Below are 13,882 nucleotides of genomic sequence, written 5' to 3'. Positions count from 1 at the left end.
CCCTTGTGGTTTGAGGGCCCTTTATCCCTGCTTGCAGTTTTAATCCTTTGTTTTCACAGTACTGGAGTGTGTTGGTAGCGACCTTGGCCCCAACACTTTACCTGCTCTTGAGCAGAAATGTGCAGAGACGCAGGACCCCAGCACAGGAGTGAGACCAGAGCCACAGCCAAGTCACGGTGAAGTCTGACACTAAGAACAAACATGGACCTAAATACGTACTGTATTTGCAATGGCAGAAAGTAACAAAATGCTATTGAAGGTATTTCCATTTTCTTTCACAATACTTTTTTTTGTATTTAATGTATTCAGTGAGTAAAATAAAAATACTGCTGTTTGTCTAAGCCTTTTATGGTTATCAAATTCATACAGTAATTATAGTCCCTCTGTGGGAGGAACTGTCTCTCACGCCCTTTTTGGCTCTCACATAAATATTGACATTGTTGATCTCACTATAGTCCAGCAGAGGGAGCTCAATCCTCAAAATGATAATGCTAATAAATCCATTCATCACAATCCATGTTTTCCACAGACATATGAATCTATGGGGGCAGAGGCAGTCCTTTTAAGAAAACTAATAATAAAATTGTGAAAATAGCACATCATTAAGAACATTAGGCACTCTTTTCATTCTCCACTTACTTGTGAATTAGTATACGATATGAATTTTCTGGCCATTTTCAAACACAGCTTTCTGTATTTAGACAAGAAACATGTGCCCATATATTTCCCTCTTTACTGTTGGTGGGTATCAAATTGGTCAAAAATGGGGACACCTGGGACATGTCTTGTATGAAACGGGGACAAATCACTGGTTTTGTATAAATCTGCTGTGACAGAAGACACAGGGCTCAAAACTGAGACTGTAAATAGGGATGTCAGGTCACCCTAAATAAGGAACGTCATAGCATTATAAAAGCATAAATTATAACTTGATGTTCCTGTTTCATTGTTCAGCTTCCAACGATTGCTTCGTTACCTCCCATGTAATAGACGAACATACATGTGTACATGTGTGAATGGAAAATGTTCACAGCATTTTTATACGAGGAAATAACTGTAACAATAACTGGAATGCTCTGTGACAAGGGAGGGGCATAACAAGTATGACAAGTGAACGCAGCTCACCACACCTTTGTGGCTTAGAGTTTCAGTACCTGCCCTACTGCTCCACACACTGTCTACACGACAACACTCATGTCAGTTTCATGTCAGTAAATATTCTCTTGGCTATACAATGGATATAGAGGAGCAAAGGGAAAAAATAGATGAGGAAGAGGACGAGGATACAGAAGGACTGGCATGGCTTCTATGGAGCGAGAGCTCAGATGTGACGCCCATGGACACCAATATCAATCAGACCAGGTAAGAGCCCACAGTCAGTGGTCCAACCTGAACTGGGTGCCTCAGATCCAGTTGGACACTGGATGGCAGGAAACAAGAGTCTGGAGATAGCAAAAAACAGAACAGATACAGGATTAAAACTGAGTAGGTCTATCAAAGTTTCACTTGCAATATTCAGATAAAAAAAAGTTTGTGGAGGTGATAATGTTTAATAATCACCATGACAACAATGGTGATTATTAGCCAGGACAAAATGAGTCCTTGTAGGTGTAGCTGTGTAACTTTTCTGATGGAGAATCTACCCCATAGACCAGTTTCCCAAATGTTTTTTTTTTTTTTCTGGGGACCCATATTTTAAAAGTCACAAACCTTCACAACCCAAGTCAATAGACCTTATTTGTAAATCACAAAATAAAGGTGGATTTGACCATTATTGAACATTAATGAGAATATTTTACTGTTGACTGAATGATCGTGTCTCTCAATTAGTATTACTTAAGTTTTAAACAATGAAAAACAATCATTGAACCAGCAATAAAAGGTATCCATAAATCGCCTATGTAGACATTATATGTAGTCAATTTTTTTTTTTTTTTTTTTAGTGAGTAAAATGTGTCAGAATTGCAGACCTACATGCAGATCATGACTCGGCAACCCCCAAAAATTCTCTTGCAACCCACCTGAGGGTCACGACCCAGTCTTTGGGTAACAATGCCATAGATCCATGGTCTGCCCACACAGCGCCACCTGCTTGAAGTTAATATTGTTTTATGCAGAATGTTTTGTTTGTTGTCTGTTTCAGAAGTAAATACGACTAATGAAAAAGATAGATAGGCCTATTAGTTTAGTTTAGAAATAATTAAGAAATAAAGAAATAATATTTCTCAGGAGTCAAGCAGATGGGGGACTCTGTGCCAGAAAAGCTACAAAGAGCACCTTTAATTTAAACCATAGCATAACTTTAATTTTGTTAGGCTTCATATGTCAATGTGTATTATGTCAACATAGGCGTTGAAGGACTATTATTCATTACATAGCCTATTACAAGCATCATTGATTCATTTATTTGGAATGAGGTCATTAATCAAACATGTTAGCAGCAAAGAGCTACCTAATGAGTTACTTAAGTAATTTTCAAAGGCTTTAATACAAACTGCTCTTCATCATGGACACTCCTGCTCACACACGGCAACAGACTATAGAGGGACAGATAATACTCCCTACAACTGTACAACAACTCACCCTTATGTGACAGATGACCCTATGTCCTGTCAGTCAACATAATTTTTGCACCGTTTTTCCTCACAACTTCTTGTATACATCTGAGATATTTTTATTACTTATTTTCTACTTTATTTTGGCTTGTACATTTACATTTATATAGTTATGCCTTACTGACATCTGTCTCTTGCTGTCTTTTTTGCTACTTATTTATAATTTATAATTACCATTCATATTTTTAAATCTTTGTCATTATAATATATTGTTATGTGTGAGCTACTGTGTCCAAATAATTTCCCTTGTGGAACAATAAAGTTTGTCTAAGTCTAAGTTTAAGTTAATAGTAACAGGAATAACCAAGCATATAAAGAACTGTGTGGACATCTTGGATGATCTTCTTGGAACCAAGAAGTACTGTGAACTGTAGTACTGAGTTTAAAGTTGGCGGTGCAGTGTTTTAACTTAGATAAAATAAAGAATTAGCCCCTGATGATGTGATTAATATGATTTTGTTTTCAGTCCAGGACGTCAGGATGGTACGGATGCCAAATGCACTAAGGAGTTTTCCCAAGAGCGTGTGTTTGAAGCTGCCTCCTGTGGTGACGTCTCAAAGCTCCAAGGTCTATTGGAGTTTCTGACAGTCAACAACAAATGCCTCACCAGCCCTGAGTTCATAGGCTAGTACTGCATTTTCATCTGACACACCCTTTTGGAGACGTTTCTAAAAGTTCTTAATTTTTTTTAGATCAATCCAATGGGAAAACTGCACTGCTGAAGGCCTTGTTGAACCTAACTGAAGATAACAAAAATGACACTGTTGAAGTGCTCTTGGACATTGCAGAGAAAACTGGAGATTTACAAAACTTGATCAATGCATCCTACACAGACTGGTGTTACAAAGGTGGATAGCCAAAAATGCAAATGCTGATGATGTGGGCATTTACTCATATATATCATACATATATCCTTTTAAAACGTGTGAGACAGGGCAGACTGCGCTGCATGTGGCCATCGAGAGGAGGAGTCTGGACCATGTGAAGCTGTTGGTCCAGAAGGGAGCAGATGTGCAAGCCAAAGCCAATGGGAAGTTCTTTCAGCAGAATGAAGGATTTGGGTTTTATTTTGGTGAGTTCCTAAACCTGGTCAATCACTGATGCTCCGATCCTGAACTAAAACAACTTGAATCGTGTGTTCCAGGGGAGCTGCCTCTGTCGCTGGCGGCCTGCACCAACCAGCCTGAGATGGTGTCTTATCTCCTGGACAACCCTCACAGACGAGCTGAGGTGACGGACAGAGACTCCGAGGGCAACAGTGTTCTACACGCTCTGGTGGTGATCGCAGACAACAGCCCTGAGAACACACAAATGATCGCATACATGTATGACAAGATTCTGACCGAGCACCACACACTGCACAAGGACAGCCCCGTTCGCCTGGAGGACATCAAGAACAACCAGGGACTCACACCTCTCAAGTTAGCTGCCAAGCTGGGCCGCATAGGGGTATGTATGAGGGGCAGAGAGGGGCACTGTCTCTGACTCTGGTCTAATGTGTGCTCTGTGATTGGCAGCTGCTGAAGCACATGCTACATCGGGAGTTTATGGACAAAGAGTCCCGTCCTCTGTCCAGGAAGTTTACTGAATGGGTGTATGGGCCAGTACACTCGTCTCTGTATGACACCAGCTCCATTGACACAGATGAAGACAACTCAGTGCTGGAGATAGTTATATTTGGCAGCCAAATCCCGGTGAGACACAGTATTTTATTATTACATGTACACTTGTGTGAACAGTTGTGTGTGAACACTACTCTACTACAAAAGTAAATGTGTTTTGTTCTGGTCCTAGAACCGCACAGAGATGCTGCAGCTGGAGCCTCTGCGCAGTCTTCTGGAGGACAAGTGGGAGGGCTTTGCTTCCAAACTGTTTCTTTTTAACTTCCTGGTTTACATGGTTTACCTGAGCATCTTCACCGCTGTGGCCATCAACAGGAAGGAGGGAAAGGTAAGACATGAGAATGTTCTGACTTTTGGTGAAGAGGTTTGAGTTCAGATCATTGTGTGTGGGCCCACAGCCCCCGTTCCCCATTGAGGATGTTCCTGATGACTACCTGCGCAGCACTGGACAGGTCATCAGTGTGCTGGGAGGACTCTGGTTCTTTTACAGAGCAGTGAGTAAATCCAAAACCCCTATGTGTTATACAGGCTGTTGTACAATGACCACATGTAACATGTCTAACCTCTAACCACAGGTAGTGATTTTCAAGAGGAACCCTCCCAAGTTCAGCAGTCTCTACACAGATGGATTCAGTGACATTATCTTGTAGGTGCCATTGTAAGATTAATGTGGATCATTTAGTAGTGACTGATGGGCTGTGTGCTCCTCTCAGTTTCCTCCAGGGCACTCTGCTCGTGTTCTGTGTTCCTCTGTATGTGAGTGGACTCAGGGAGTATGTGGGGCTGCAGGTCATCTCTTTGGCTCTGTCCTGGGTCAACATTTTACACTATGCTAGAGGAATCAAACAACTGGGCATTTACAACGTGATGATGCAGAGGGTGAGAAACATCAAGGCAAGCAGCAACGTTTGACATGAATCTGAAATCTTGTTTTCTCTTTGTAGATGATCCTCAGGGATATACTGCACTTCCTGTTTGTTTATGGTGTCTTCCTCTTTGGCTTCTCAGCTGGTTGGTATTCATGAATGAGTTCTAAATATAAAATGCACTAGAATGTTAAATAGGCTAGGTAATAGGTGGTCATTACTAATTGTTGCTTTGTCCAAATATATTTAATTTCTCCTCCTTCTCTTTTCTCTCTAGCTATTATGTCACTTATAAAAGATGTCCCACCAGAGCCATTTAATGAGACAGAACCTGTAGTGGTGCACCCTCTGGACCTCTGTGAAAAACCATCTTACAATGACGTGCGCTTCACAATTCTGGAGCTGTTTAAGTTCACTATTGGAATGGGAGACCTGCAGTTCACTGACCATGTCCAGTACAAAGAGGTCTTCTACATCCTGCTCATCCTCTACATCGTGCTCACCTACATCCTGCTGCTGAACATGCTCATAGCCATAATGGGCAACACTGTGGAGAGGATCTCTAGCGAGAGCGAGAACATCTGGAACCTGCAGGTCAGACCATGCTGTCATTTTTAACATAACAGCTCACAAGTGGGCGATTTACACATCAGCTTATACTCAAATACACAGAAACAGGCTGGAGGTTATGTTTCTATAAATGTCTGTATTAGACCTCATACAGTAACACACTTTAAGCTGTTAAACCACCTAAATTGTAAAAACATTAGCATATACTGTATGCATGTACATTTTAATGCATTTGTTTTGTTTAATTTCAGAGGTCTCATACAATTTTGGACATGGAGAGAACTCTCCCAAGGTGTATATTAAATAAACTGCGCTCTAGGGTGTCAAAAACTGTCAATTTCAAACATCAACGGGACAAAAATCGAAGATTTTTAAGGTATTTCCTCCAGCACAGTGAAGATAACTCTCTCCTTTGCTCAATAAGTTTGTGTGGTCTGTGAATGTGCACATACTGTAGAGAGAATAGTTTCTAACTTCATTTTTACATTATAACCCTCAGTATTACTTTTTAATTGCATTTATTGAAAGCTCCATGGACATTGTTTTTACAAACCTAAACCCAGTTACTCAAATTGAGCTGCTCTGGTTTCAGAGTGGCAGAGACTCAATGGACCCAGTGGCGATCAAATATGTATTTTGATAGAGAGGAGGACCCAGGCAGTGACGTCCTGCAGTCCACAACTTCAAATAGTAGGTCACCTCCCACATACACCAAACTCCACATGCACCATGGCACATATATGCAGGCAAGACACACCCACTGCTACATGTCTGTACCCACTGCTTCACTTACACAACTTTCACTTCTGAAACACATGAACACATTTTATTACACAGTATATCATATTTTTCACTGCTGACATGAATTAAACTTGATTGCGTGAGCTTCAAACCAACTTAAACCAACAGCTCCCACTGTCAAGGTACACCACACATCACATATTATAACAAAATATATACTATTTTAAAATATTTACATATTTATAAATATTGTTATTGCTATACATGTAAAGGACTGTTGCCATGCCAAGTCCTTCAAATCGGGAAGGATCCCTGAATTCATGAACCCATGAATTTACACATATACAGTACCTACATGCATAAACAGCCATATACACCATATACATATGGGAACAGTTTCCTCATAAGTTCTTCGCAGGGATTTGCACCTTACAAACTGTAGCAGATACAAGGCCATATACTTCTGGAAGGCACACACATCACCTTATGCTTCCCTTTCATGTTCCAGGGAACAGATGGCGCCTTCATCCGTTCATGGACCGAATAAGAGCCAGACGCCAGCAGCCTCAAACAGTCCAATCCTAATGCTGCTCACATCACAGTATCATCACAGTACCATCAAGCTGTACACTGGTACATTCAAGATCCTCACATAGTGACTGTTGTTAATTAGGGCTGCAATGATTAATCGACTAATCTTGACTGGCTGACTATAATTTGTGGTTATACTTTTGGATAACGATAATTGTTATCTTGACTCTACAGTCTCTAAGACACATACAAAAATAATTTTTTTATAACAAAGACAGTAACATTGTTAAATCAAAATATCAAACAAGAATAAACTATTTCTGATTTTCATCAATGATACACTTAGTTAATATTCTCTATATTTGGAAGCCTTTAGTCACCATATTTCAACTTTATTTGGTTGAAAAAAATAATCATTTGATTAGTCAACTAATCAAAAAAATATATATTACTATCTAGTCAACTACTAAAAGGATGGTTAGTGGCAGCCTATTGTTCACTTAACATTTGCTGTCAAAGCAGATATCAGTGTCACATGACTGAAATGCTTTAAGAGCTCATAATAAAATAATACTTTCTTACCTTTATAATAACATTCACTTTTTGTCCGTCTCATTTCCACCTTCCTCTTTTCCTAACTTGGACTTTCTTTAACAGAATCAAATCAATTATCCATGTACTTTTTACCACAAGTATGATATTTTAACTGTAATTGAGACCAGTTCCATATTAAATATCAAGTATATTGGCTTTCTTTACATACATTCAATTAATTTAAAAAATAAGGATAAAGCCTGGCTTATACCCAAACAATTCTTTCCTCAAAGATCGTGCAAGTCCCTTCCATCCTAAGAGCTCTATCCATGCAAAAAATATAGTTTATCCTGTTTTTCATAGTTATTTTGCATGTGTAAGTTAGTTTGGTAAATATGCCAGTGAAGGAAAGCAGTATGTAAACAACAGGTGAGGGGAGGGGTGGAGCATCACCACGACAACCGGCCTTTGTAACACTACACCTGAGGAGGTGTTGCCTAAACACATGAAACATGCAACCCTGAAAAAGCATTTCTGTGAGAGATTATGGAGGGTCAGCAGTGCTTGGAGGTCACGGAGCAGGAGCACAGACACAGCCTGGACTGGCTGCTGGGTACCAACCCCCCCGACCCCCCTGTGCCTATGGACACCATCGTCTCTGTGAGCAGGTGAGTGATGACCTCATCTGGGACTCAGGCTGTTTGTGGAGCTCTGTGTTCTTTACACATTTGACCTACAAACTTTGATTATGGCAATAAAACAAAGTTAACAAATTATATGTATCTTAACAACTTACTGTAGCTGTCAACCCAACAATAGGGCTTGGTCTCGTAATTTTATCCACATAGTTTTTGTCCGCAGACACATGATATTTATGACAGTGCAGTCATCAGACTGTGTACTTGCAGTGGAGAGGCAGCCCTGTTCAGCAGAGAGCTGGTGTTTGGTGCAGCTAGTCGCGGGGATGCTTCTCAACTCCGAGGTCTATTGGACTTTCTCACAGCCACCAACAAGCGTCTGACAAGCCCGGAGTTTACAGGCCAGTACACAGTGTACACAATGTCCTATATGCTCTCTCCACCCTCACTCCATCACCTCTGATTACCAACAAGTGCTTTTATCACTCACTGCTTCATTCTACTCAAGTCCAAGGTTATTCTCAATATGGAAACCAGTGAAACATCTTTGGATTACATGAATTATTTGGCTATTTCATATTGATTTTTATGTCAGACATGTTCTGAAGGCAATAAGCTAAGTTGCACAATTGATTCACGTTACCACATGGCTGTATCCAGCCTGGCTAGCCATCTGAAGCTCTCCATCTACTCTATGCAGTCTGATATTTCTCTGATCTGACTGTTGATCTGAAGCCTATGTCCAAATAATTATACTGAGCTTTTTTGATCAAATAAAATCATGTCATGTATTTTTGTCCCTTCCAGAGTCCAATGGGAAAACAGCACTGCTGAAGGCCTTGTTGAACTTAAAGAATGATAAAAATGAAACAATTGAAGTGCTCCTGGACATAGCAGAGAAAACAGGAGATCTAAAAAAATTTATCAATGCATCCTACACTGATAATTACTATCACGGTAAGTGAAACATATAATTAAAATGATTATTTGTAATGTGTAAAATCCTGAGCACAAGCAAATTTGCTTTTTTATAGTAAGTAGAATCCTCGTGATATTTGTGAGTTCACCTCTCCAGATTGATAATGTGAACATACTACCGAGCTCTAGGTCCCTATGCTGCAGTGAAAAAGTCCTTTTGTATTTCATAACTTCAGTGTCCCTGACTTTCTGATGTGGCTTGTGAGACAGGGCAGACTGCTCTGCATGTGGCCATCGAAAGGAGGAGTCTAGATCACGTGAAGCTGTTGGTCCAAAGAGGAGCCGATGTACAAGCCAAAGCCAATGGGAAGTTCTTTCAGCAGAATGACGAATCTGGATTTTATTTTGGTGAGTTCCTAAATTTTACTGAAGCTCAGATCCTAAACTAAAACATTTCAAGACAATATGTTTATGAGAAGTAATTACCTTGTTCACATATTGGACTGGTAGCTGCGAGTCTTCTTCAGAACTGTCACCAGTTAGATCACATGACACATACACTATGAGCTGTTGTTACTTTGCAGCCAAAACAATTGAATTCCATCTCCTAACTTACTGTCTTTAAAAATAACCAAAGTGAGTGTGAATACAAGACAAAAGTATGTGAATTAGTGAATTAGTATGAACTAAAACAACTTGAAACATGTGTTCCAGGGGAGCTGCCTCTGTCGCTGGCAGCCTGCACCAACCAGCCTGAGATGGTGTCTTATCTCCTGGACAACCCTCACAGACGAGCCGAGGTGATGGACAAAGACTCTGAGGGCAACAGTGTTCTACACGCCCTGGTGGTGATCGCAGACAACAGCCCTGAGAACACACAAATGATCGCATACATGTATGACAAGATTCTGACCGAGCACCACACACTGCACAAGGACAGCCCCGTTTGCCTGGAGGACATCAAGAACAACCAGGGACTCACACCTCTCAAGTTAGCTGCCAAGCTGGGCCGCATAGGGGTATGTATGAGGGGCAGAGAGGGGCACTGTCTCTGACTCTGGTCTAATGTGTGCTCTGTGATTGGCAGCTGCTGAAGCACATGCTACATCGGGAGTTTATGGACAAAGAGTCCCGTCCTCTGTCCAGGAAGTTTACTGAATGGGTGTATGGGCCAGTACACTCGTCTCTGTATGACACCAGCTCCATTGACACAGATGAAGACAACTCGGTGCTGGAGATAGTTGTATTTGGCAGCCAAATCCCGGTGAGACACAGTATTTTATTATTACATGTACACTTGTGTGAACAGTTGTGTGTGAACACTACTCTACTACAAAAGTAAATGTGTTTTGTTCTGGTCCTAGAACCGCACAGAGATGCTGCAGCTGGAGCCTCTGCGCAGTCTTCTGGAGGACAAGTGGGAGGGCTTTGCTTCCAAACTGTTTCTTTTTAACTTCCTGGTTTACATGGTTTACCTGAGCATCTTCACCGCTGTGGCCATCAACAGGAAGGAGGGAAAGGTAAGACATGAGAATGTTCTGACTTTTGGTGAAGAGGTTTGAGTTCAGATCATTGTGTGTGGGCCCACAGCCCCCGTTCCCCATTGAGGATGTTCCTGATGACTACCTGCGCAGCACTGGACAGGTCATCAGTGTGCTGGGAGGACTCTGGTTCTTTTATAAAGCAGTGAGTAAAATGTGTTAAACACACACAAAAAATACCATATTTGTCTGTAGTAATTTTAGGGGTTGTATTTGTATTTTGTATTTAGGGGTTGTTGTATTTGTGCTGTGGGTTTTCTAAGCATATTTTTGTGATCCCACAGGTAGTGATCTTCAGGAAAAACCCACCGAAGTTCAGCAGTCTCTACACAGATGGCTTCTGTGACATTCTCTTGTAAGTGCTGTTGTCATGTTGTCCCCTGTTTAGTGACTAATGGTGTTATGGGCTGTGCTCCTCTCAGTTTCCTCCAGGGCACTCTGCTCCTGCTCTGTGTTCCTCTGTATGTGAGTGGACTCAGGGAGTATGTGGGGCTGCAGGTCATCTCCCTGGCTTTGGCCTGGGTGAACACTCTGTATTATGCCAGAGGAATCAAACAACTGGGCATTTACAGTGTAATGATGCAAAGGGTGAGAAACATGTACACAAGAACAATATCATGTTTTTCTCTTGACATGAATCTGAATGCTCTTTGTCTTTGTAGATGATCCTCAGAGACCTCCTGCACTTCCTATGTGTTTACGCCGTCTTCCTCTTTGGCTTCTCAGCTGGTGAGATTATAGCATACCTCAGTCAATAAGTTATTTAAATGTCACTTCCTTGTACCCCACAGATGACATGAAAGATTTGTATTCATTGTAGTGTATATTGTAATTTTTGTTTCCAAGTTTTAACCAAATCTAAATGCCTTCTTCACAGCTATAGTTTCTCTAATTGAAGACGATTATCCTGATGAAGACACAAGCCGTTCCAAGACCCTCGGCAGAGGAGTCAGCCCAGAGATGATTCTTTGTGAAAAACCCTCATACAATGACTTCAGCTTCACCATTCTGGAGCTGTTTAAGTTCACTATTGGAATGGGAGACCTGGAGTTCACAGACCATGTCCAGTACAAAGAGGTCTTCTACATCCTGCTCATCCTCTACATCGTACTCACCTACATCCTGCTGCTGAACATGCTCATAGCCATAATGGGCAACACTGTGGAGAGGATCTCTAGTGAGAGTGAGAACATCTGGAACCTGCAGGTGCACCTTTCTCACATAGAGACAGTTCTTGTTATTAGTTATTGTCCAAAGATTTAAGCATCTGTTTGTCTTCATCTAAACATGCAGAGATCCCTCACCATTTTGGACTTGGAGAGTTCTCTGCCACAGTGGCTGAAGGAGAGACTTCACTCAGGACAGTCCAAAATCATCATCAAACACAACAAAAACAAGGAGAGGAGCCAAAGACTGTTACGGTACAACACTTTCACTTCTCTGAACTTTCACTGCACAAACTTCTGTCACAGTCTTTACTAAGAATCAACAAGCTCAACAATTTTTAACGTTGAACACCTAGATATTTATGTGAAACACACTGCACTGTGACTGTCTGTGGTCTATGCCCTGGCATACTTGCTAACTGCTCTCTTTTTCAGAGTGGAGGAGGTCAACTGGACAAAGTGGCGTTCAGATCTCTATGTGTTTCAGCAGGAGGAGCCTGGGAGCCACATGATCTCTGAGCCCCAGTCCAAAGGTTGCTCAGCCTGACCTGTTTTTTTGTTTATTAAACTAATGGTGCCCCTAATCACTGTACATGTTTTTCTCTCTCAGGAGGACCCCGGTGGAACTTTAATCCTTTCAAAGAACGATTTTTGCGCCGAAATAACCGTCCACAAGGCTACAATTTGCCAACCATTTAGCAACCACACTAACCAAAGTGAGTAGGATTATTGCCCTTATTATCCGTACTTACCTGTCCCAGCTCAGCCCAGATCGATACTGTATATATTCCATAGAGGACTTGTGTAGTGGAATTGCAATGTTGACCATAGGAGGTCCTGGTTGTTCTCTGCAGCAGAGCCAATAGTCCTGGATTCTCAAGATGATTTTCCAGTCCAAAAGCAGAATGAGCCTCACATATGTCTCTCATTTAAGTTCCTAGTTTCAATGCTGAAATTGGAATCACCTGAATCTCCACTACATGATCCAATCATTTATCAGTGCTATTGTTTGGGGGTTGAGAGCCTTCACATGAGACACGGCCCTTCCATATAATAATTTAAAAAAACAAACAAACAAAAAACTTTAATGTGTCTCCTATATGAAGGTTAATGCACTAGGAACTCTCTTTTTTGTAGTCTACTTCAAAAAGTAAGAATGCAGTAAAACTGTACAAGGTTCCTTTAAGGGGAGAGGCTCCCGTGTGTTAAAGTGAATATATATTCACAATGCATATTAAGTTCTAAAAAAATTGCTGTGACTTGTATGATGAAATATGTATAAAGATAATTTAACTATGGTGTAGTGCAAAGAAAGACTCCAACTCTTAAAAAGAATGAACTGTATTGTAGTAAGTTCAGTTTCATTTGTTTCAGATACATTAAACCCATGCCATGTTTTTGAAATGTTTTGAAACTTTTTTTTTTTTCCAATATATTTTATAACAAAAATTATCATATTTTTTCATGTTGATTGTATTTTACAGTCTTAAATAAATCTGTCCATCACACAAATTAGTATACTTGTAGTTCACACATACAAAACTCAATAATTGTTTTTCTAATATTCAGGTCAGGCATAGATTGATGTTCACAGTTAGGGACAGAGACACTGACAGAAATCGCACATAAACTCAACTTCTGGATTTCGCCCTGGCTGTCCGCGGTGCTTTTGTATATAGCTTACCACTTTGAGCTCAGGTACTGCAGCCAGAACAGTACAAGACCATGCTGAGGGCTACATACGGTTTGGACATGCAAAGGAACACAGGGGCACAGCTAACGAGACACATTTAAGAACAGTCAGTCACGGACATCCTAAGAAACCCACAATCTTTCCAGTGCTTACAGTATAGAGTATAGAGAGAAAGGGAGTGACCAAAATATGTTATAAGCAAGTATTTCAATAAATGCAGTTGTGCAGTTTAAATCTCACTCTCCAAGGGTGTGTCTACACTTTAGTCCTGGTTTGGATCCAGTTTACTCCTGGTGTAGACCTGATTTAGTTCTGATTTAGGTCTGTTCTAGTTCTGGGCTACTTCCAGGTTTTATCTTAATTTGAAATGTGTGCAGAGGTGGGTAGAGTATATAGTAGAGTGTAGTCAAAAAGTTTAAATGCTTAAGTAGAAGTAAAAAACAATTA

The 13,882-nt window shown here is 40.7% G+C and overlaps 2 protein-coding genes across 4 annotated transcripts; both read left to right on the top strand.

Moving 5' to 3' along the window:
- The first annotated feature begins 325 nt into the window (after positions 1-325).
- On the top strand, positions 326-7,544 carry LOC110174298 (transient receptor potential cation channel subfamily V member 1-like). Of its 2 annotated transcripts, XM_020940378.2 has the most exons (15): positions 326-1,362; positions 3,082-3,239; positions 3,308-3,463; positions 3,550-3,687; positions 3,760-4,064; positions 4,133-4,309; positions 4,410-4,565; positions 4,636-4,731; positions 4,813-4,883; positions 4,951-5,116; positions 5,182-5,248; positions 5,381-5,697; positions 5,925-6,049; positions 6,266-6,363; positions 6,923-7,544. In XM_020940378.2, exons 1-15 carry the CDS (start codon positions 1,235-1,237, stop codon positions 6,997-6,999), a joined length of 2,235 nt encoding a protein of 744 aa, XP_020796037.2. In that variant the 5' UTR covers positions 326-1,234; the 3' UTR covers positions 7,000-7,544. The 2 variants fall into 2 exon arrangements, with proteins under 2 accessions (XP_020796037.2, XP_055003668.1); XM_055147693.1 differs by lacking the exons at positions 326-1,362; positions 3,082-3,239 and having other exon boundaries at positions 3,351-3,463; positions 3,546-3,687.
- A 113-nt stretch (positions 7,545-7,657) lies between these two features.
- Positions 7,658-13,242, top strand: LOC110174455 (transient receptor potential cation channel subfamily V member 1-like). Of its 2 annotated transcripts, XM_020940558.2 has the most exons (15): positions 7,658-8,147; positions 8,388-8,518; positions 8,925-9,074; positions 9,306-9,443; positions 9,750-10,054; positions 10,123-10,299; positions 10,400-10,555; positions 10,626-10,721; positions 10,861-10,931; positions 10,999-11,164; positions 11,239-11,305; positions 11,454-11,782; positions 11,870-11,997; positions 12,178-12,275; positions 12,353-13,242. In XM_020940558.2, the coding sequence occupies exons 1-15, from the start codon at positions 8,026-8,028 to the stop codon at positions 12,439-12,441; spliced, it is 2,223 nt and encodes a 740-aa protein (XP_020796217.2). In that variant the 5' UTR covers positions 7,658-8,025; the 3' UTR covers positions 12,442-13,242. The 2 variants fall into 2 exon arrangements, with proteins under 2 accessions (XP_020796217.2, XP_055003658.1); XM_055147683.1 differs by lacking the exon at positions 7,658-8,147 and having other exon boundaries at positions 8,266-9,074; positions 9,302-9,443.
- The last annotated feature ends 640 nt before the right edge of the window (positions 13,243-13,882 follow it).

The sequence above is a fragment of the Boleophthalmus pectinirostris genome, unplaced genomic scaffold (assembly GCF_026225935.1).
Source record: "Boleophthalmus pectinirostris isolate CB_2022bp ecotype Guang Dong unplaced genomic scaffold, ASM2622593v1 HiC_scaffold_9, whole genome shotgun sequence".
Lineage (NCBI taxonomy): Eukaryota > Metazoa > Chordata > Actinopteri > Gobiiformes > Gobiidae > Boleophthalmus > Boleophthalmus pectinirostris.
The sequence above is the reverse complement of the archived record's forward strand: the minus strand, read 5'-3'. Positions and strand labels throughout refer to the sequence as shown.

Coding starts and splice junctions, on each gene's coding strand:
- LOC110174298 (XM_020940378.2), top strand. CDS start 1,235: ATGGATATAGAGGAGCAAAGGGAAAAAATAGATGAGGAAGAGGACGAG. Junction 5,698..5,924: donor AGAACATCTGGAACCTGCAG/GTCAGACCATGC, acceptor GTTTAATTTCAG/AGGTCTCATACAATTTTGGA. Junction 6,050..6,265: donor AAAAATCGAAGATTTTTAAG/GTATTTCCTCCA, acceptor CTCTGGTTTCAG/AGTGGCAGAGACTCAATGGA.
- LOC110174455 (XM_020940558.2), top strand. CDS start 8,026: ATGGAGGGTCAGCAGTGCTTGGAGGTCACGGAGCAGGAGCACAGACAC. Junction 11,306..11,453: donor CCTCTTTGGCTTCTCAGCTG/GTGAGATTATAG, acceptor CCTTCTTCACAG/CTATAGTTTCTCTAATTGAA. Junction 12,276..12,352: donor CTCTGAGCCCCAGTCCAAAG/GTTGCTCAGCCT, acceptor TTTCTCTCTCAG/GAGGACCCCGGTGGAACTTT.